The sequence below is a fragment of the Trichosurus vulpecula genome, chromosome 7 (assembly GCF_011100635.1).
Source record: "Trichosurus vulpecula isolate mTriVul1 chromosome 7, mTriVul1.pri, whole genome shotgun sequence".
Classification (NCBI taxonomy): Eukaryota; Metazoa; Chordata; class Mammalia; order Diprotodontia; family Phalangeridae; genus Trichosurus; species Trichosurus vulpecula.
This window is the reverse complement of record NC_050579.1, coordinates 80,624,034-80,646,626: the sequence shown is the minus strand read 5'-3', so window position 1 is coordinate 80,646,626 and position 22,593 is coordinate 80,624,034. Positions and strand designations below refer to the sequence as shown.

At 37.7% G+C, this 22,593-nt stretch overlaps 1 protein-coding gene across 1 annotated transcript in view; it reads left to right on the top strand.

The window, feature by feature from the left end:
• CCDC18 (coiled-coil domain containing 18) overlaps window positions 1-22,593 on the top strand; it is a 113,194-nt gene that overhangs the window by 50,270 nt on the left and 40,331 nt on the right. Inside the window, exons 13-20 of the mRNA XM_036768204.1 lie at window positions 2,801-3,024; window positions 4,472-4,582; window positions 5,097-5,228; window positions 11,397-11,531; window positions 11,687-11,764; window positions 13,276-13,392; window positions 15,919-16,086; window positions 19,293-19,435. Coding sequence (XP_036624099.1) covers window positions 2,801-3,024; window positions 4,472-4,582; window positions 5,097-5,228; window positions 11,397-11,531; window positions 11,687-11,764; window positions 13,276-13,392; window positions 15,919-16,086; window positions 19,293-19,435 — 1,108 coding nt within the window. The remainder of the gene's footprint in view (window positions 1-2,800; window positions 3,025-4,471; window positions 4,583-5,096; window positions 5,229-11,396; window positions 11,532-11,686; window positions 11,765-13,275; window positions 13,393-15,918; window positions 16,087-19,292; window positions 19,436-22,593) is intronic.

Below are 22,593 nucleotides of genomic sequence, written 5' to 3'. Positions count from 1 at the left end.
GGAAAAGCTTCCCAAAGAAGATGAGATATTTACTCATCCTTAAAGGAAGCCAGGAGGCAGAGATGAGGAGAGAGAGCTCTAGGCATAGGGAACAGTGAAAATACCTGAAATCTAAGGATAGTGTTTTGTGTCACAGAGTGTCACAGAGTATGAGGGGAAGGGTGAGTAAGGTGTAAGAAGACTGTAGAGGTAGGAAGGATTCACACTGTAAAGAGCTTTGAATGTCAAACAGAGTATTTTATATTTTACCCTGGAGAAGATAGAGAACCACTGAAACTTATGGAGTAGGAGTGGGACGATAATGGTCAGATCTGTGCTTTATGGAAGCCACTTTGGAGGTTAAATGGAGGATGGACTGGAATGGAGAGAGACTTGCAGCAGGCAGGCCCACTATCAGGCTATTACAGTAGTCCAGGTGTCAGGTGATGATGGTCTCCATCACTTCACCAGGTGATGGCAGTATCAGAGGAGAGAAGAGGGTAATACAGGAAGGTAAAACTGATGGGTGTTGGCAACAAATTGGATAGGGGGAGGTGAGAGAAAGTAAGGAGTGAAGCATTACACCTACATTCTGAGTGGGTGGACTAGGAGGATGGTGCTACCCTTGACAGTAATAGGGATGTTGATAGTGGAGGAGGGATTGGGAAGAGAGTTCACTTTTGGACATTTGAGTTTAAGATGTCTATAGGACATCCAGTTTGAGATGTCTAATAGGCAGTTGGAGATATAGATTTAATGGTAAGAGAGAAGTTAGAACTGGACTAACTTCTGAGATCTGAAGTAGATCTAAGAATCATTAGCATAGAGATGATAATTGAAACCAGGGGAGCTGATGAGATCACCAAGTGAAAGAGTATAGAGGGAGAAGAGAGCCTGGGACAGAACCCTGTGGGTAACAAGAGTTAGTGGGCATCACCTAGATGAAGATGCAGCAAAGGAGACTGAGGAGGGATCAGACGGGTAAGAGGAGAACCAGGAGAGATGGTGTCATTCTAACTTAGAGAAGAGAATATCAAAGGAAGAGGGCGATTGACAGTGCCCATCTGCAAAGGTCAAGAAGGATGAGGATTTTTTAAAGGCCACTAGATTTGGCAATTAAGAGGCTATTGGTAACTTTGGAAAGAATAATTTCAGTTCAATGATGAGACTGAAAGCTAGATTTTGAGAGTTAAAAAAGATTGTGAGAAAAAAGGAAGTGGAGATATCAGTTATTCATGACTTTCTCAAGGAGTTTAACCACAAAGGGAGAAGAGATATGCAACAAAAAATAGCTAGTGGGGATGGCTGGATCAAGTGATGAATTTTGGAGAATGGGGGAGACATGGGCATGTTTGTAGGCAGAAGGTGGGTAATGTGCATCAGGAAAAGCAACATGGAGTAGTTGATAGAAAGCTGGCCTCAGAATTCAGAACTACTGGGTTCAAACCTCACACTGATAGAATCTGATTGTGAAACCTGAGCAAATCACTTAATCTTCACATAATCTCTTAGTTCCCCAAGAAACTCCCTAAAACTATAAGTTGGAAAGAAGGTATTTCGGTGGAGGAAGGCCCCCTTCAGGGAGTTCACCACACTGATAAAATCACAGATCTAGGGGGAAAAAATAGAGCAGGTACTCTGTACAGAAGAGAACCAATGATGAAGGGACAGCAGAACAGTTTTACAGCTTGAGAGGTGGTAGACATAGTCATCTGAACATTGGTATTACAATCCTTGACTGCAGAGGAGATCTTAAGAAGGGGGAGGGAAAGGTACTTGAAAGTATAGCCAACAGTCCCATGTGGCACCCCTCAAAAACCCTCAGAAGGCACACCAACAGTGTAGCTTTACAGTCTTGGGGTGTATGGGATTTCAGAAAGGACTAGCATCTCTGGTGTGAGGGCTTGTCAAGCCCTTTTCAGGGCTGCTCATCTACCTTTGGTGCCTAACCAGTCACTCAGCTCTCACCTGTGGCTCCAAGAAGCTACAGCATGCACTTCAGCCGTACCCCAGTCAAACAGTCTTAGCAGACAGGCTGAATAAAGTTAAGGGCAACCAAGAGACCTCAGACTGAGTTTGGGGAATGTCTACCCTAAGCATGTGAAAACTTCTCCAGTGGAATGGGAGGATAAGAACGATTTGTACCTGTGGCCATGAAGGCAGCTGAAGCAGGCCCTGTGGAGTGCTTAGAGGTTGGTCAGACTTCGAAGAGGCCAAATTCATCCACTGCATGTTGGGCCACCACCAGTCATCCTGACTTTTGTCTTGCCACTGGACTTCGATGAGTCTGGAAGAGAGAGTGAGTCTGATGAATTTGCGCAACTCTGCTTCACTTAAATTTAGTTCATGCCCAAGTCAAAACATCACCCCTTGATATCATTGGTCCTCTTTGAAAACAAAGGACGAACAACAGAACATTGTACGTAGTACAGCATCTATGTCTTCAATATATCTAAGTGAAATTTGCTTTTCATTATGATGATCCTGAGAAAGCCAAAGAAGTTACATTTTATTCAGTACATACTTATAAGAAGGTGTGTATGATTTAAAATGTTTATATTTTTAAGAGTCTCACTAAAGGGTCAATCCTTTAATATTTGGATAAAATAGCTGTCTGGAACAACCCATTCCTGGCATTTTAGTTCATACAGGATGGGCATTACTTTTGTAATGAATTCCACCTTTTTTCCATTTCTTATGCCGGAGTGTAGAAATTGTTTTGTAACATTTGTCTGAACTATTTGACTAAGTCTGTTTATGTTTTGTGCATAACAATGTTAATATTAGATTGTAAATGTAAATTCTATTTTTGGCATCGTAGCAGACCATATCCAATGCCAAAAGCTACATACTGCGAACAAGCATTTTGAGAGAGAAAAGCAAAGACTTGTTGCTGGCATAGAAGAGTTACGTGCTAAGTTGGCAAAAACAGAAGCTGAGAATTCTGAGTTAAAGGCTAACATGGCTCACAGGACCAGTCAATTTCAAGTGATACAAGAAGAATTGTTAGAGAAAGTTACCAACTCTAGTAAAATGGAATCTGAAGTAAGTGGATTTCATCGGTAAGCTGAACTCTAATGCAGAAGAAATATGGGAGAGGTGTCTTTGTGTTTAACCCTTGGGTGAAATTTGGCTTTGATACTGAAGATTATATTTTATAGTGGCTGAAAGATGTTACAATAATGGTGGAAATAATACTAATCTTATACTTAAGATGAAATTGTTTATCGTGACTTCCATACTTTATTTGAAACAACAGACGTGGTAACTTAAGAGATAGGTCCTTACTCACAGTGTTTTTAATATGACAAATTTATTATAAATATTTAAAAATGCTTCTCTCAGTAAGAGCTAAGGAGAGAATAAAGAACTGATTTTACCTACTTGGAAGGAGAGAAGTGTGTAGTAGAGAGGGAATCTTTAACATTCTTCAGCTATGTAAAGGGAAGGTATAAGCTATTAGAAGCAGCTGCCTGTTTCCACTGAGGTGGGAACCTACTGCTTTTCTTTTTCTGTGTCATGCTTAGCAGCTGTTTGGTACAGTGAATAGAGGCCTGATTTCCCGTACATTCTCAGACACTTATTAGGTGTGGGACCCTGGACAGGTCACTTAACCCCTGTTTGCTGCAGTTTTCCTCATCTGTAGAATGGGGGTAATAGCACTGCCTCTCAGCATTATTGTGATGTAATCATATTTATGAAGTGCTTGTCATAATAGGTGTTTAATAAATGCTCGTTTCCTTCCTTGCTTCCTCTGAACTAGGGGCTGCATGTGGGAGACACGCCTGGCTTAGAGTGGCTGGTTTTTTTGTTGTTTTGTTTCTTCAGCTCCTTTAGTAGGACAGAAGGAGAGGCCTCTGGGGAATGGATGTGAATAGGGCTAAAGGTGACTTACATTCAACTTAAGCAATCATATCTTCCCAGAAAATGTCAGGCATTGAGATAGAAAACTTTCTGAGTTGATTTAGTTAAAGTCCTCCCTGGACACAGGGCTATGGCTTAGATTACTGCTATTTTCTTATTCTGATTGTTTCTGATTCCACCCCTGCTATTGTTTAGTGATTACTAATTATTTACAAAAAGAACCTAGATATTCACCATAAATATTTATCGCTGTAATAAGCTTAGCTTATTCACAGTCATAGAACTTTTAAGCTGAAAAGAACTTTAGAGGCTGAGTATAATCCCTTTATTTTCATCAGAGAGAGGAATTGTAACCTAGAGATGTGAGATGACTTTCTCAATGTTATGTAGCTAGGAAATAGGAGAACTACAAATTAATGAAATCTAGGTCCTTCGACTTCATATCCAGGGTTTTTCTACTACACTACATTCAGATATTACATTTAGCAGTATGTGTGACAATGCTAACAAAAGGGAAGAGGCTTTTAAACTTTAGAATAAGAAAATTAACTATCCTTTTCTAGAAAAATATTATTTTCTGCTTATCAACTATAGTCGTCACAAAGTGTTGTATGTTAATTTTTTTCAGATGACAAAGAAATGTTCTCAGATTCTCACATTAGAGAAACAGCTGGAAGAAAAGACAAATGCTTATTCTTCTGTTGCTGCAAAAAATTCTAAACTGGAACAGGAACTTATGGTAAAAATAACCTTTTAAATGAGAATACTTCTCTTTGTTCTTGTACTTTGCAACAGCATGTTTTAAGCTATTGCACTGTTATTAAAGTTAGGATCACCACAGATTCTACTATGTGGCTTAGATCATTTTGCATTTATTTCTCTTTTACTCACTTTTTGAGCCTTAACTGAATACTTGGGCATTCTATTATTCTCATATTTTCGTGTTTCATTCCATTGTAATTATTGTAGCAGCTTCGTGCTGTACTCAACTCAGAGTTTCAGATTTTTTTTTTTCATTTTTACAACTTATTTCCGGTTTTAACAAATTCATATCCATTTAAAGTAAATAATTTATTATGACAATTTCAAAGGCATTAAATATTATTCTTTAGGTAGAAAACATTAACAAAAATCCCTTGGTCCTTGTTCTGCAAATTTTAAGAAATTTTATACTTTCACATTGATTACATAATTAATATGCTTTAGATAAAAAATTAGTCATATATCCTTAAAAGTATTATTATATTTTCTAGGAAAAGAATGAAAAGATACACAGTTTGGAATCAAATATAAATTCAGAACATGAGAAAATGTGTTTAGCCTTTGAAAAGGCAAAGAAAATTCATTATGAACAGCACAAAGAAATGGAACATCAGATTGAACTAGTAAGAATTTATTGCATTAAAATGATTTCCATTCTACCTTTAATCTTTTAAAACAATTTTAATAATTTCAAATTAAAGCTATTCAGCACACTCTCCATATGCCTTATTGGGTAACATAATTTGGATGAAAATCAGGTGAAAGGAATAAGAAAGCAGCAGCAGCATACTTATAAACCTTTGATTAAAGGGAAGGAGAAAATTGGGGTAGAATGTTGGTTCAGGTGAGGCGCTCTAGAGAATAGAATAGTTCATAGTTGTTTCAAAGTAGACTAACCAGTATGTCTAGAAGAGCAACTTAAAAGGGATATCATTTTAATTTTAGAAAACTTGTCATTATTGCTAAAAGGATTAAAAAACAGCCTAGAAAATTTTTATGACAAATGTTGAAATTATGTGGTCTTGGAAAATATGAATTTTGGGCACGTTTGCCCAGAAAGTGTGGGCTTGAATCAGGATCTGTTTTCTTTTGGTCTGACTTGAATCTGTTTCAAAGTGTTTGATACTGTCTTGGAATGGCCTTCGTCTTGAGGATGCAGGGAAAGGCTATTTTCTTTTTAGGAATTTTCTTTTTAGATGCCATTCTCCAAATTTTGTAGCCAGGTACATTCGTTAGCTTTCTGGGAAGGAAAAACAAAAGATGACACAAGATATTGGTTCCACAATATGTTGCCACAGGATATTGGTTCTCAGCATTGTTAAACTTGGGTCACCAAATTGCTAACAGAATAATTCAGAGGATTCACTGCAAAGACTCAGATTGCTGTTCAGTTCTTGTCTAGGTATTTCTTAGCTATATACATGGCTAGAGGAAGCCCTAGCATCTAACCTCTTTCCCTCAACCCCACAAGGCCTTCTATATGCCTCCTTGCCTTCACATCTGATTTATGCAGAGATTAAGGCCCTGGTTGAAGTTGAAACAGATTCGCTGATGTCTAAGAAATCCCAGCATACAATGTGGAAGTCTTCATGTTCCCTGAATGTCCCTGAATAACACTGTCTAGTTCAGTGACCTTCTTTTCAGATCATTATGACAATATAATGTGAATGAACCTTCATGAACAGGAAGACTAAAGTATCCTCGTTTTGATGACTACTGTTGCCTTAATATTGTGACAAAAATACTAGACATTAAAATGGAAAAAACTAGATGCCCTGGTAACATAATGACCCAGGATTCATGGAAGTCTGAGCTAGGGAATGTGGAATAACTTAGGAATTTTCTAAGCAGTTTGCTTCATAGAAGACACTAGGTTTAGAGAATGAAATTCCTAGGCTTTCATCCCAGTGCATGCGTAAGTTACGTTTTTTTCTGGAAATGGAGACAGAATATGGAGACAGTTTTGTAGAAAATTCTACTTCATGTATATGGTTTTGGGGAAGATAAAAAGGTACTTGTATCAAAGAATTGTTTAGCCTAGAGAGCATACTTTTGTAAAGGGGGAAACCATGAACAATATTGGGGACCAAGCTTCAGGGAGGATATAATGGAGGCTAGCCTAAAACGATTCTTGACCCAAAAAACAGCTGAGAAAATTATGTATTAGTTTAGTTAGTAAAGAGCATTATACCACTTAATTACATGGGGAGTAAATTTTTTTTGACCACAGATACAGGCTAGAAACTAGAGCCATGATTTCACTGATTTGGCACAGTAGTGTCAGACATCGTCATCATCATCATCATCATCATCATCGTCATCATCAACATTGATATAGTGATTACTTTGTGCCAGGCACCGTGCTAAATACTTTATAATTACTATCTCATTTGATCTTTGTGGAAGGTGATTCATGTGTACATAAAGATCCTACAGACCTCACAATGACTTAGTTTTAAAATGTAATATTATTTATGCTTGATTGTACTTTTATTTATTTTGTTAAACATTTCCAGATTAACATTTTGATTGGGTTCAGGACCCCCTGGGGAGTGTTGTGGGCCTTTAAGGATTTGTAGGATTTTGACAGGCAGTGATGGGGAAGTGCCATGCAAAGCTCTGGTGGCAGGAAAGCATGGGTTATATATTGGTAATAGTAATTGAGTTTTACTGGAATTATGGATAGAGGTATGGGATCATGTAAGGTAGGTTGGAGTTACACTGTGGAGGGTATTGAATGCCAATCTAAGAAATTCTCAGTTTATAGCCTCAACACTATCTGCTTTTACTAATGAAATACGCGTTTTGATCAATTTGTTTTGGATACTTCATTCCAAAAATATTTTTTAGCATTAAAAATTGTTTATTTCCACATAACAAATTAAACACAATCCCTTTGCCATTAATATCTAGTTTAGTGTAGTTTTAAAATACTTACAAAAATCTTCCCTTGAATATCAAAATGTTTATTTTTTTCTATTTTGAATCTAACAAAGGAAGTTCAGTTGCTTGATGTCATTCAGAGAGTGTATGAACATAATCCACATGCTTTTCAATTCAACAAACATTAAGTGTCTGCTCTGTGTGAGGCAGCATGATGTAATGGTAACATCTACTGGCCTTGTGACCCAGGGAAAGTCACTTCATCACCCAGTGCTCCAGACAGCTCTCTGAGACCTTCTTTCCTAAGCTGAGAAGGTACCAACCTGTATTGGTAGAGGGGGTTTCCTTATCAGGGAGCTCCCTGTACCCCCGAGATCATAGATCTAGACCCTGGCCCTGTGTGCAAGGCACTATATTTAATCAGAGGGAAAGAGTTTTATACCATAGGATCAGGAAAGGTTTCAAGGAGGTAACACCCGAGCTGAGTGTTAGACTCACAGATTAAAAGCTGGAAAAGATTGTAGGGGCAGTCCAGTTCACCCCTTCAGTTTTGAAGGCAGCTAGGATTCCAGGAGACAGAGGTAAGAAAGGAGTGCATTTCAGTTATGAGGGCCAACTTGTGCAAAGGAAGATGGGAGGAGAACAGCTACTAAGCCATTTTGGATGGAGCATAACATTGATTGAAAGGAGGGAGTAGTATGAAAAAGTTTGGAAAGGAAGGTTTGAGCCCCGGATTATATAGACTTTTAAATGCCAGGCCTAAGGAGATCATGTTTTCTTCTATAGGCAATAGGAAACCATTGCAGATTCTTGAACCAGCGGATGACATAGTCATACTTAGCTTAATAATTTGTTTCCTTTGTATAGTATGGACCAGAGAGAGGGAGAATTAGAAGCAGGGAAACCTTACCACTGACAAAGAACCCATTGCAATAATAGGAATGATCAAGGCCTGAAATAAAGTAGTGACCATGTTCTGGAGAGAAGGAAAATTTGTCCTGTCTTGTAGTTGTTAAAACAAATTTTGTCTTAAAGTCAGGGGCATGATAAAACACACAAATGGAGATGAGAGAAATGCTCTGATTTTTTTCTTTGTTAATAAAGAAAATGTCTGAACTCATCTGAGAGTTGTCACCTCTAGATCTTAAACCATAGAGGTTAGAGAGTTTTTGAGGAGAGTTGGATTTTCTTCCTCCTTCCTTTCTGGGATGTTGCAGAATTCTTTAGGGCCCTTATTCAGCTCTAAGTTTCTGCCTTCAAGGGAGTTCTGTTTATGTCAGCTTCTCTTTGACTCACCACTTGCTTGGCCTTGCAATCTATTTTCTTATGAGCTGTCATAATATGAAATTGCTAGTTCTTTGCTGACTGCCTACCAGTTACAAGCTATAGGCAACCTTTCTGATGCCTTACCAGTATGAAGTCTCCACACTTTGGATGTGATAGTTTATCACACCATCCCAAACCATCCTAGCACACCCCATGATTTCTTTGGTTGGCTAGGAATGTATCTTCATCTATAGCTTTAGTGTCCTAGAACTAACTGTTTCCTGTAGTGTTGTTGCACCTCAAATCCTGTATGGAATCAGTTTGTTAGATAAGATGTATCTGTAATGATTATTTGTTCAGTAACTTTTATGTCATCTGGAATTCAGAGATTCGCAAAGTGGGTGATACCACCACCTAGGGGGCTCTGGAATGATCCAGGTGGGGTGGTAGTAGCCTTGGGTGCAATTGTGTGACATTGAATAAAAATAAGAGGTCTATGGAAGCATAAGGAAAGAAGATAAGAAAAATTTGAAAAACCGTTTGTAGATGTTTCATATGTTGTATAACAGAGTTAAAGTCATAGTGATTACATTATTTTCCAAATAAACACACAAAACGCAAGTTACATCAATGGTCCAGTCCACCTACAGGTCTTAACAAGTAAGTATTGGCAGGCAAGCCTTGTCAGGAAGTCTAGCATGCACAGGCAGAAATATGTGTATGTAATGACTTGTTTACAATACACTATACAGTTACATGACACAGTATTGCATCATCAAAATTTCAATACAGATAAAATGCAAAAATTTACAATGAATTATTAAATTTAAGATATACCATTTAAAAATGTTTTTTTGAAGTGATGCAAACTTAAAAAAAACCATTAAAGGGTTAAAGAAAATAGATTTCCAGGGGGGGCAATAAGTACTTTTTTTTTTTTTTTTTTGGAAAGTAGGCCAAATAAGTTTGGGAACTTCTGTTCTAGATAATAGATCATTCCATTTAGGAGACTTTATTTCTATAGAAGTTTACCTTTCTACTATGTGGAGCACTTGGAGCTTGGTTAGACATCGAAGATACCAAAGTCATCTGCTGTATCCTGAGCCATTGCCAGTTGTCTTGACTTTTGTCTTGCCACTGCACTTCAGTGACTCTGGAAGAGACAGTGAGACTGATGACTTTGTACAATTCTGCCACACTTAAATACAATTTATGCACAAGTCAAAAGACATTACCCATACCATTTTTACCTACCTGGAAGTCCTGTGGCAATGGGGCAGTGGCAAAGCAGCAGGTACAGATAACACTGGGATCTGTAGTCACAACCCTGCTCACAAATATCAGGATTGGTTTAATGAAAATGATGGGGGAATTTAGAAGTTACTAAATGAAAAACAAGAACTCCACAGGGTTTACCAGCAGGATAGTTCATCTGTCTCTAAGAAGGCAGTGTTTAACTCCTTCAAAAGTAAAGTGCAAGCAAAGCTTAGAGACATGCAGGATTCTTGGCCCAATAAGAAGGCAGATGAAATTCAGTTTTACACTGATAGTAACAAGGCTATTATATATATATATGATATAACAAGGCCAAAGACTATGATGCTTCTCAACTACTCAGTGCTTGATGGAGTTACATTGATTAGTGATAAGGACATGATCCCTAACCCTAACCCTAACCCAAACCCCTGTGCTTCTTTTGAGAGCCACCTGGTCATTGGCTATTTATGTGGATCCCCATAAGGAATTGTAGCTAGGTTTTTAGTGTTCTGGTGTTTATATGAATTCACCACAAACACATTTCTAGGAATTATGGAATGGATATATGTTTTAGGGATATTCTCCAAGCCATCAAATATTTTATATAAATTATGTTCTCTAGTAGGTAATATTACCTAATTTTCAAGTAGAAATAGAATTTGTTTACTTTTATTATTAAGTTATTTTTTTTCTTGATTGTTTTGGTTCCAAGTCCTCTAAAATTTCTGATATAATTTATTATTTGTTATGCTTGTTGTGTAATGGTAACATGGTATAAGTGGAAGAAAGAAAAAAAGTATTTCTTAAACCCCTACTGTGTGCCAGACCTTGTGCTAATAAGTACTTCACAAATATTATCTCAATTGATCCTTACAACTGCCCTGGGAGGTGGGTGCTGCTATTATCCCCATTTTATAGTTAAGGAAACTGAGGCATAAATTGAATCACTTGCCCAAGATCACACAGATAGTAAATATCTGAGGCTGGATTTGAACTCAGATCTCCCTGACTGTAGGCCCAGTGCTTTGTCCACACTGCATCACCTAGCTGCCTAAATAACTTAACCTCTCTTAGCCGTAGTTTCCTCATCTGTCAAATGAGGAGATTGAACTTGATGATGTCTGATACCCGTTCCAGCTCTAAATTCCATGATCAAGGACATCATAGAATATACACTTATTGATTATATGTATATGTGTGTGTGTGTATATATATATGTATATATATTTCCCTGTTTCTTGTGTATATATTTTCTCTTAAACTCTGCTACTGATAGGTTCTGTGCTAGTGGAGGATATATTTCCTTGGTTTGTAATTACATTAAACATGTTGAAGTCCTGAAAAAAGATCGTCTGTAAATCAATTAATCATGTTTTTATGTACAGTTGCAAATTCAGCTAGAAAAGAAAGAAGAACAATTTAAAGAACAGGAGAAGACGGTGTCCATTTTGCAACAGGATATTGTATATAAACAACATCATCTTGAATCCCTGGATAGACTATTGCTGGAAAAAAGAGGGGTAAAATAATGTTCATAATATATTATTTAGGAGTAAAATAGTTTTTCAATGATCATTTTCTGTTATATGGCTATAATTCCTAGCCAAACAATTCTTTATTGCTTTCCTAGTATATAGAATGTTTATATGATATTTACATATCTTTGCATTTATAGGAAATGGAGAAACAGAATACCAAGAAAGATGAGTCTTTGAAAATGTTACAGAGCCAAGTGTCTGAAGAAACAATCAAAGTTAGTACGTTGTCATTTACGAAATTCTCTCTCTTGTTTTCTCTTGGATATTTATAACTTTGCAGGATGATTCTTTCTGGATAACTTTTTGATACATGATAGTTATCCTTCTAAATTCTGGAATGTTAGCTTTTTAACATTTAAAAATTATTGAACTAAATCTTCTTAAATTGTATTTTACACTTTCCTGTATAAACAGACTGTACTGTGCACATAACCTTTTCACAAAGGCTCAGCGTCATCGTTATGAACATTTTTTTTATTGTGATGTGCCACAGCTGTAGTTGGTGGTACAAAGGGAAAAAAGGGCTTAGCAAATCCGTGAGCCTGACTGCCCGAGGTACCTTATCTGAACTCAGGCCAAACAGAGGATTACCTATCAAGGTAGTGATTGAAAACTGATATGTTTCTAGAGAATTTTTTTAAAAAGCATAGGTGTGAAGGAGGAACTCCTTCACCAGTTTAAGAATTTGTATGTTTTGAGAAGACATGTTTCAAAGTATACAAATTCTTCTTCACCAGAAAGTGTCACATTTGCATATATGACACCAGACCACAGTTTTCTCTTAGCCCTTCTTAAGAGTTTGTGAGTAAATAGAATTCCACGTACAAATAATACAAATTTGCAATTTTGATGAGTTTGAAAATTTTGTACAGTGCTTGCATAATGAGTCAACTTTTTAATGAAATTTTTTCTGTAATATTTCATAATAACTACTTGGTCCGTAGATTGAATCAGTGTAAATGTTGGCAGGCAGGAATATTTAAAAAATACTACCAAATACTGTCTCAAAAAGTAAGCTGTACGATTAAATACCAATAGAATTCAATCACATATGTGGTATAAAAATAAAATATATTTTAAAATATTTATTTTTAAGAATTCAGTTCAACAAACATTTGCCTAGGCACTGGGAATACAAAGATAAAAATAAAAGCTAGTGTTACTTCTGGTTTGTTTTTAGCATGGGGCAGAGTCTTTTACAGACTTCTGAAATACAGTGGTGTCATCCCCCACCTCCTATGCAGAATGTTCTATGACTAACTTGCCTTTTGCATGACACAGAGGTGCTTGAGAAGCTGCTGAGATTCCAGTGAGTGGCTCTCCCCAGGGTTACCTCTCCCCACACTCTGTACTGCTGGACTCCTTCATTTTTCACTGCTGATTTTTTTAGTTCCTGCTGTCGGTCAGCTGCTTAATATCTCTTATTGATGTTTTAAATCGCTGTTACTGCTTCTCCTCTGGTCTCTGCTGCTCTTTTCCTTCCTGTTGTTTAGTGTCCTTTTAAATCTGCTGCTGCATTCCTGAGGCTGTTCCAGAAGGCGAATTTCCGATAGCCAAGATTACATTTACTATACTTCTTTTAACCTTTAGTCTTGTGCCAATAGTGTAACGCATGGACAAGCATTGACTGAACACTTGTTAGGTGGGCATGGGGGTAGTAGCTTCCTTTTATGGATTATATCTCTTTAGGCATTACATGTTTGACTTTTTTGTTACCTGTGACTAGGTCAGACAGTTACAGTCAGCCCTGGATATGTGTAAAGAAGAACTGGCCGCGCATTTGTGCCAACTGGAAGGAAACAAGGACAAGTTTGAAAAGCAAATAAAGAAGAAATCTGAAGAGGTAGTTTACCAATTGTGGGTGAGGTACAGAATCGTATTTCTGAAATGATTATAGGTGACTAGTAGGGTTTTATCAAAGCAATTTCCAAAATTATATATTGCAATTAATGTACAAGACTGGAAGAGGGAAAAATAAGGACAAAACACCAATATTTCTATCCGTGAAGCAAGAGTAAAAAATAAGAAGCTCATAAGAGAGAGCCTTTTTAACCACTGAATGTTTCCATGATCATAGGAATAAACTGTGAAACTAGCATTTGTTCTTTTAAGCTTAACCTGCATTATTAACAATTTCTTAAGTCTAGACAATCAACAGAATAGTAAATAAAGCCCTAATTTGTAATGTTTGCTTCACAAATATTACCTTTGGAAATTATCATAATTATATATTCCAAAATATTACATTGCAGTAGAATATCAGGCTTAAAATGACCACCCCCCTCCCCGTCATCCAGGCTTGCAACTTACGTGTTACCCTCAATTTCTCACACTCTAATTCTTCTATGCAATCAGTTACCGAGTACTGTTGAATCTACCTTCGTAACACCTCTCAGATATACCCCTTCTTTCCTCTAACACTGCATGGGACCTCATCACCTTATACCTGGACTATTGCAGGAGCAGCATGATGGTTGGTCTAACAGCCTCAAATCTCTCCTTATGCCAGTCCATCCTCCACTCAGCTGTCAATCCCTAAAGCACAAGTCCAACCGTGTCTCATGCAACCCCCCACCCCCCATTCCATAAACTCCAGTGGCTCCCCATTACCACCAGGATAAAATACAAAATCTTCCCTTTGGCTTTTAAAGACCTTTATAACTTGCCCCACCTCTTACCTTTCCAGTCTTCTTGTACCTTATTTGCCCCTCCACATATTCTTTGAAAAAACAACATGGTGGTTTTTGTAGTTCAAGACCTTCAAGAGCTGTTTCACTGGCTCCGTTTCTGGAATTCTCTTCCTCCTCTTCTGTGCCCCCTGACTTTCCCAGCCTCCTTCAAGGCTCAGTTAAAACCCCACCTTTTGCAAGATATCTTTTCTAATCTTCTGTAATGCTAGTGCCTTCCCTGGGAGATCTTCTCCAATTTATCTTGTATACATCTTCTTTGTACATAGTTTACATATTGTCTCCCCCATTAGACTGTAAGCCCTTGAAAGCTGTGATTGTTTTTACATTCTTTTTATTCCCACTACTTAACAAAGTTCCTGGCACATAGTAGGTGTTTAATAAATACTTATTACTTATCGACTTGTCAACTCAATGTGGTAAATGGTGTATGGTGTTGATCCAACTTCAGTTTTTACTGCAGTGCTTTAAGGGTTTCTGTAAAGTAGCTCTTGTCAAATTGATTCTTTCACTGGCAGTTTATTTATGCCTTTGAGTATAAATGTTATCTTTAAACACTGGTCTAAATATTTCCACTTACTTCTGGAAGAGTGTTAGTGCTACTAACACTCTTCTGTTTTCTAACCAGTACCAAATATTTTTGGTGATTGTTTCTTCAGTAGGCAGAGTTGAGAAGGGAAAGCAGTTTAGGATCTGATAATGCTGTGAATGCCTCCTTTATTTCTCCTCTTTTCATTATTTCCTTTGAGATTCTGAATTTTGTTGTTTTTCCTAATTCTATAAAGTACCCCCTTGGTAATTTGATTCATATAGCACCCAATCAGTAAATTAATTTAGGTAGTACCATTGTTTTATTATATTGGCACAGCCCAAGAGTGGAGATTAGACATTTGTGAAAAAGCCCATGATTATAGTTCTCTATCACTGTCTTTTAAAAATTATATTTATGTCTTTAATTTCTGTTTCATTTTTATTTCTGAATTATCTCTCCCCCTTTCCCTACCAAGCAAACCATGCCTTGTAACAAAGATTAAAAAAGAAAGAGGGGGAAAAAAGTAGTTTGGTAACACCAACCAACATCAGCCAAGTCTGACAATGTGTCATACAGGAAGACTTCCACCTCTACATTGAATGGAAGGAGGTATATTTTCTCAACTCCTCTCCAGAGTTAATCCTGGGTCGTACACAGAATTCAGTTTTGACTTTTTATCAACTTATTTTCTAAAGGATATTCTATTTTCCTTCTTGACCATATAAAGAAATACTACTCAATACTATTCTTTTAAGCAAGGGAAAGTTTCTTTGAAATAAATTTTTCATGTAGGAATTTTGTCAGCACACGTAAGCTACTAATGAATCTGTTTTCTTATTCTGTCCTTATGTAGCTGTTATTCCCTCCTCTAAATGTTTGAAGAATGATGATGATAGAGCGTTACTTCAACTCATGTCATTCTTTCACATTTATTATTATCCCCTGCTTCCTGTGAAGGTAGTGGAAGGAGCAGACCCACTGAGATAGGAACAGCTGAAATTCTAGTGAGTAGATGAGGACTTTTTGTTATTGAAGGCATTTTTTCAGGTATTACCTTATATCTTATATAAGGCGAGTAGATCCAGTTTTGAAATTATATTGCTTTTCTTGTGAAATACTATATTATCATAATAAATTTTTGTGTTTTTAGGTGTATTGTTTGCAGAAAGAGCTAAAATTAAAAACTCACAATCTGCAAGAGACTACCAAACAAAATGTTATCTTGCAGCACACTTTGCAGCAACAGCAGCAGATGTTACAAGATGAGACTGTAAGAAATGGAGAATTAGAAGACTCTCAAGCTAAGCTTGAAAAACAGGTATCTTTCATGTAGAAAATATATTTTTTAAATATCAGCTATTTCGTTTTGTCTTTTAAATACTTCAGTGGTTCTTTGGCCTTGTTGATGCAGGTATTCTCTCCAAAGGTCCAGATTGCAGTCCATACTTTCTTATTGTATGTGCCTCTCATTCACTTACTAGCTGTATTACTATGGAGAAATCACCTAACCTCTCTGAGCCTCAATTTTCTCTTTTTTAAAATGAGGACAATAAATAAATAAAGCACATATGTCACAGGGTTGTTTTAAGTCTCAAATGTATTAATGTTTAGAAGGTGCTTTGGAAACCTTGAAGGCACTATGTTAATGTCAGCTGCTAGTATTTTTTCCTTTGGTAAATTCTGTTCCAGAGCGCTACCCGGTATGCTGGCGTCCTCATCTTGTGCTTCTCTTGACACTGTATGGCTCTGCACAGAGGATATGGTCTGTCCACTTGATAATGCTTGCCCTCACTCCATAACCAGCTCATCTTTTCTAGTTATATATCTGTTTGATTATATGTTTTACACTAATTTTTGCACTATTATGTGCCATGATTTGCAATTATGTAGGATCACTGGAAGAATACTGGTTGGCTTTTGTTTCAATTAGTTTGTCAATTGTTTGAATTAAGTATCGATTGTGTTCTATGCTCTAATAAGTGCTAGGGACACAAAGACAAAATATTCCCTCCCTTCAAGAAGCTTACATTATATAACAGGGGAGACAACATATACACAAATAAGTATATATACAAGATTATGTAGATTGGGAAGGGAAAGCACTAGCAACTGGGGCATCAGGAGAAAAGTAATATGTGTCAAACCTAAATTAGGCGTAGTCTAGGAGATTCAGAATTTAAAATGGAGTGAGCACTTTGTGGATTGTAAAATTTAATTAAAAGCTACTTTGCTCCTCAGCCTCCTTAAATCCTTTGACCTACTCCTTCACTTCACCTCAGCAGCCAACGGGAATACTCACACTCTTCATGTCACCATTACTCAAAAATGTTCCACTTCCCTGATTAAAAATTGTTACATTCCATTCTGGCCTTGGTCTCCTGTCATTCCACTGTACCCTATATCTCTTCCTGCCTCATGTTATTCTTTTCCTCACTGAGATGTCGAATCCTTCTACCTCTTGGAACTTTCTTTTCTTCCCTCTCCACTCTCAGCCCAGTAGTCTCCATTTCAACTCTACACTACTCTCTACTCTCAAATTAACTGCCCCCTTGGACTAACACTGCATATCTCTTCCCAGATCTCAGCCCTGGATCACTCCTACCATCCACATTCTCTGATCTTATTTGTGTTCTCCAGCTTCAGCAGGATAATAACTCCTTACAGCAAGGCAGTCCTTTTATTCCTCCCTAGTTGATTCCCTATCTCTTTCACCTCCAAGCTATTCCAAACCTTCTCTTTCCTCCCTAAGCCTTCTATAATTCCATCCCCCCATACCCCAGCACTCCAGCTGAGAACCTCACTTCATATTATACTGAGAAAATTGAAGCCATTTATACACACACACACACACACACACACACACATCCCATTCCTTCATACTCTTTCTGAACCTTTACCACTCTCAGATCTTCAGTCTCTGCCTTTCCACTGGCTCCTTTGTCTCTTCCTATAAATGTGCTCGTTTCCCGCCCAGTTACTGTCTTGGGCATCATCGTCTCCAGAAACTCATCATCCTGCAAGATCACATCAGCTCTGAAACTCATACCTCCTCCGTACCCTCTGCCTCTGGAGCAGCTCTTCTCTCTAATTAAAGAGGATGGAGATCCCAGGTCTTCCACTTAAGAAGGTGCCCAGGGCAGCTGTATCATAATTTCCATCCATTTAGGATTTATCATACCCCCAAACTGGATACCCTCCCTTCCTCACCACTCCTTTCAAAGCTTCTTTTTATGTGTCTTCCTCCATTAGACCCTGAGCTCATTGAAGGCAGAGACTAGTTTTATCCCCAGAACTTCTTAGCACAATGTGTGGCAGAGTAGGTACTTAATAAATGTTTATTGACTGACTGACTGTTGTTGACTGAATTATATAATATACTCTAAAGTAACCTACCTGTGGCACTTCTTTCTCCTCAAGTTTTCCTCTTTCCTCTCCTCCCATTTATTGACAAATTTTAAAAAATGAATTCATTCACACCTCGCCTTGAGGCAGGCCACTCTATTTTGGGGAAACATAATTGTTAGGAAGCTTTTCCTTAGGTTAAGCTGAAATTTATCTCCCACCAGTTTCTGCTAATTGCTCCTAGTTCTGTTCTCTAGGGTCAAGCAGGAAGTTGAATCTCTGTCTTCCATATGATAGCCTTTCAAATACCTGAAGAATTCTCTCTTGTCTACCCTCTCCCATTCCCTTAAGAAGCTATCTCTTCTTAAAGATAAACATCAGTTCCTTAAAATGATCCTTTTATAGCATACTTGTATTCCCTTTCTCCAGGTTCACTCCAGCTTGTTAGTATCTCTCCTAAAATGTAGTGCCCAGAACAGTACGTATAATACTCAAGATATCAGTGTTATGATCATGAAGTGTATAGTGGGATAATCACCTTCATTTTGAATTAGTATTTATATATATCTCTGAATACAGGTGAAGGATTTAGTAGTTTTTTCTGCTCCTGTGTCACTATGCTGATTCATATTAAGCTTGCAGTCCACTGGAACCCGGTCTTTTTACACATTAACTGTTTCTAGCCATGTCTTCCCCTATTAGGTGCCTATGCAGATGGTTTTTTTAAACCCAAGTGTCAGACTTTAATAGGCTTAAGTGTAACACTTAAATTTCAGCTTGTTAGGTTTAGCTTGGCATTTCAGCCTGTCAGGATATTTCTGGGAACTGATTCTTTCATCCTTTTTCCATATAAAATTATTCATCCCAGGTTCATGTCATTCACAAATTTGATGAACATACCCTCTCTTTTGATAAGCCTTCCCATCCAAGCCACAGTTAAAAATATTGAGCAAAATAGGACCAAACATAGAGCCATTTATTAATTGAGTAAGCATATTAAGAGAAATTCTTTTATCTTTTAAAGATTTGTATCTTTCTTGCACTCTGGTTTGATTTTGGGGGCAGTCTGTTTTGAGTTAGTATAGTTAAGTACTTTCATAATATTTTTCTTCTAAAGACTAGTATAGGAAACCTTGACCTGTAACTTAATAGCAAAACACTAAATTGAAAATTGTTCATAAGGTATCAAAACTGGAGCAAGAACTTCAAAAGCAAAAAGAAATTTCTGCAGAAAAGTTGAGAAAAATGGAGGAGAAACTTGAAACAGCCTCTCATGAAGCAGATTCAAAAAGGCAGAAAGTTATTGAGCTTACTACCACTGCCAGGTACAGCTTTAATTTTTCTTTATTATTCCCAAATATTTCTCCTTTCTATAAAAGCTATAAAGATATAATAGTTTCCAATTTTAGATTGTGCATTGATAGATGGAGTATTTATAACAATAACATCACCTATTTAAATTTTACTGACTTGCACCTGTTCATCTTAGCAGGATTGTTGTGTTTTTACTCATGTTTTGGTAATTCTACTTACGATCACCGCCTTACAGCTGTTCCCTTCCCACTAGCTTCTCAATCCCCTAAAATGTTTCTTAAATATTCTTTGTAAAAACATTTTTTTACTATGTTTGGAGACTGTAATTTAATCTAACTATGGTGAATATCACTGGGTGGCTTTTGGGTGTATTTTGGTCTGAGCCTGTGATATTTCAAAAGTGGAAGGAATGTCTGGTTTTGAGACCCCTTCCAGATGTAAATCAGCAGCTCATCCACACCTTGTCTGGCAGCCTTGGGGAGCTGGTATCTGAGTGATTGGGGTACTGAGGTTAACTGACTGACCTTGGGTGACGTGTATCAAAGATGAAACTTAAATACAAGTTTCACAGACTCCAAAGCCAGTTCTTCATCTACCTGGTCACACTGCTGCTGACATGTGTATGTCACTTAAATCATGCCCACCCAGCCCCCAGGTTGGAGGCTAAGGTGTGGATCAAGTGATTGAAGATAACAGTGTCCAATTTAGAGGTATATATAGTAGAAGTGTTTGAAATTAGTGAATTTCTTGAGTTTTCCATCTCTATGTGTCTTAAGGGACAAGCAAAACTAAAGTAAAACTTTGATTACCAATCAGTCTGCAAGCACTTATTAAGTGCTCACCATCCCAGGCACAACTAAACACCTATTGGATAGAAAGGACATAGAAAGGGGAGAAAGGTGGAGCTAGGATGGTGGAGTTAAGTCAGGGCCTCACCTGAGCTCTCCCAAATGCCCGTACACACAACTTTAAGATAACATCTAAAATTGAATTTTGGAGTAGCAGGTTGGGGTGAAATGGTTTTCCAGCCCAGAACAACTTAGGAGATTGGCAGGAAAGGTGTGTCTCAGTGGGATGGTGGTCAGACCTGGAGCCTAATACAGACCATGCAGCATAGGGCATGCTGGGGGTGTAAGCAACAGGCCTTGGAGGCAGTTCATCAGTGGCAGCAGCAGCTTTGAGAGCTTGTTAGACAGATAATACACAGGAGGCACTGGAGATTTTAGACTCCAGTCTCTAACAGGTTCACTCTTGATCTGGTCAGACAGGAAAGACAGCTTCAGAGGGGTTAATAATAAGCTCTATTCTAGACTAGTTTTCTCTAACTCAGAATTGCTGATAATGGAAACAATACAAGCTGCTACAGCATTCCCTAATCGCAGGTGCTGGTGAGAAGGGGGTGCAACTACCCCTATGTCTTAATGGGCCCAGTCGAGACGGGCACAACTTGTGCATCCCCTAAATTCCCTCAAGCCTTAATGAGGGCCGGTTGAGGCAAACACAGATTCCCCCTTCCCCAGCCTTGATGGGGGCCAATCAAGGCAAACAGTATTCCAGCTTGTGCGTTCAACCATAAAGGTTCCCCAATTTACTGACCACCATAATGGAACCACCTGTTTTATAGGGCATCAGACAAAGAAGTCATATTGCCAGCAATAGCCTCACAAATTTACATCACCTCATCCCTGTATCTCACTGTGCAGTCACAGTGGATGTTTACAGTTTCAGCACACATGTTTATATTATTTATCCTCATATAATGCTGCACAAGTGTGGTGGAGATGTTTTGAACCATGAGCCTGGGAACTCATATCTAGTACCTGGGAAACAGAGATTTTTATGACCACAGATCCTGGGAAACAATTTGAAGAAATAATAACAAAAATGCACTTTACACACACTAAAATCTCCCTTACTGACACTAAAATTCACCTTACTAACAGAGATATTAACCCACAGATGGTAAGGGGATTGGACAACTGGTTAGAAGGAGATTATAGGGTGTTCTTTGCTGAGACTTTGTACAGGACCTTGTCTAATTGCCCATATGTAGTTCCAGGTCCTAGTTCCAGAGCCAAGAGGAAGAGTAAGTCACTAGTACTTGTGACTACAAGGGTACAGGTCCCAGTTCCAGGGCAAAGAAGAATGATTGTGTTTGCTCACAGACCAAAGCACAGGCCAGTGGAGGAGGGACCACACCTCTCCTTAGATCATACCACCTTGGAAAAACTGAAAACCTACAAGACCCCAGAACTAGCTCTGAAAATAGCAGCACAAAAACCTGAAGCTTAGGACAGTGCCCCCTCTACCCCTGGAGCAGAGCCCAACTTAACAAAGTTAAAAGTCAAAATTTAGGTTAGAAAAATGAGCAAATAAGAAAAAAGAACCTGACCATACAAAGTTATTGTGGTGATAGGGAAGATCAAAAAACAAACTCAGAAGAAGACAACGAAGTCAAAACTGCTACATCCAAAGCTTCAAAGAAAAGTGTGAATTGGTCTCAGACCTCAAAAGAATTCCTATAAGAGCTCAAAAGGGATTTGAAAAACCAAATAAGAAAGGTAGAGGAAAAATTGTGGGTGGGTGGAAAATGACAGTGATCCAAGAAAAAAATGAAAAAAGAGTCAACAGCTTGGTAATGGATGCACCAAAAATACCAAAGAAAATAACAGCTTAAAAACAGAATAGGTCAAGTGGTAAATAGGCACAAAAACCCAATGAAGAAAAGAACTCCTTAAAAAGTAGAATTGGCCAAATGGAAAAAAAGGTACAAAAACTCACTGAAGAAAATAATTCCTTAAAAATTAGAATTGGTCGAGTGGAAGCTGATAACTCCATGAGACATCAAGAAACAATAAAACAATATCAAAAGAATGAAAAAATAGAAGAAAATATGAAATATCTCATTGGAAAAACAACTGGCATAGAAAATAGATTGAAGAGAGATAACTTAAAAATTATTGGACTACCTGAAAGCCATGATCAAAAAAAGAGCCTAGGTATCATCTTTCAAGAAATTATCAAAGAAAACTGCCCTCATATTCTAGAACCAGAGAGCAAGATAGAAATTGAAAGACTCCACAAATCACCTCCTGAAAGAGATCTCAAAATGAAAATCCCAGGAATATTATAGCTAAATTCCAAAGTTCCCAGGTCAAGGAGAAAATAT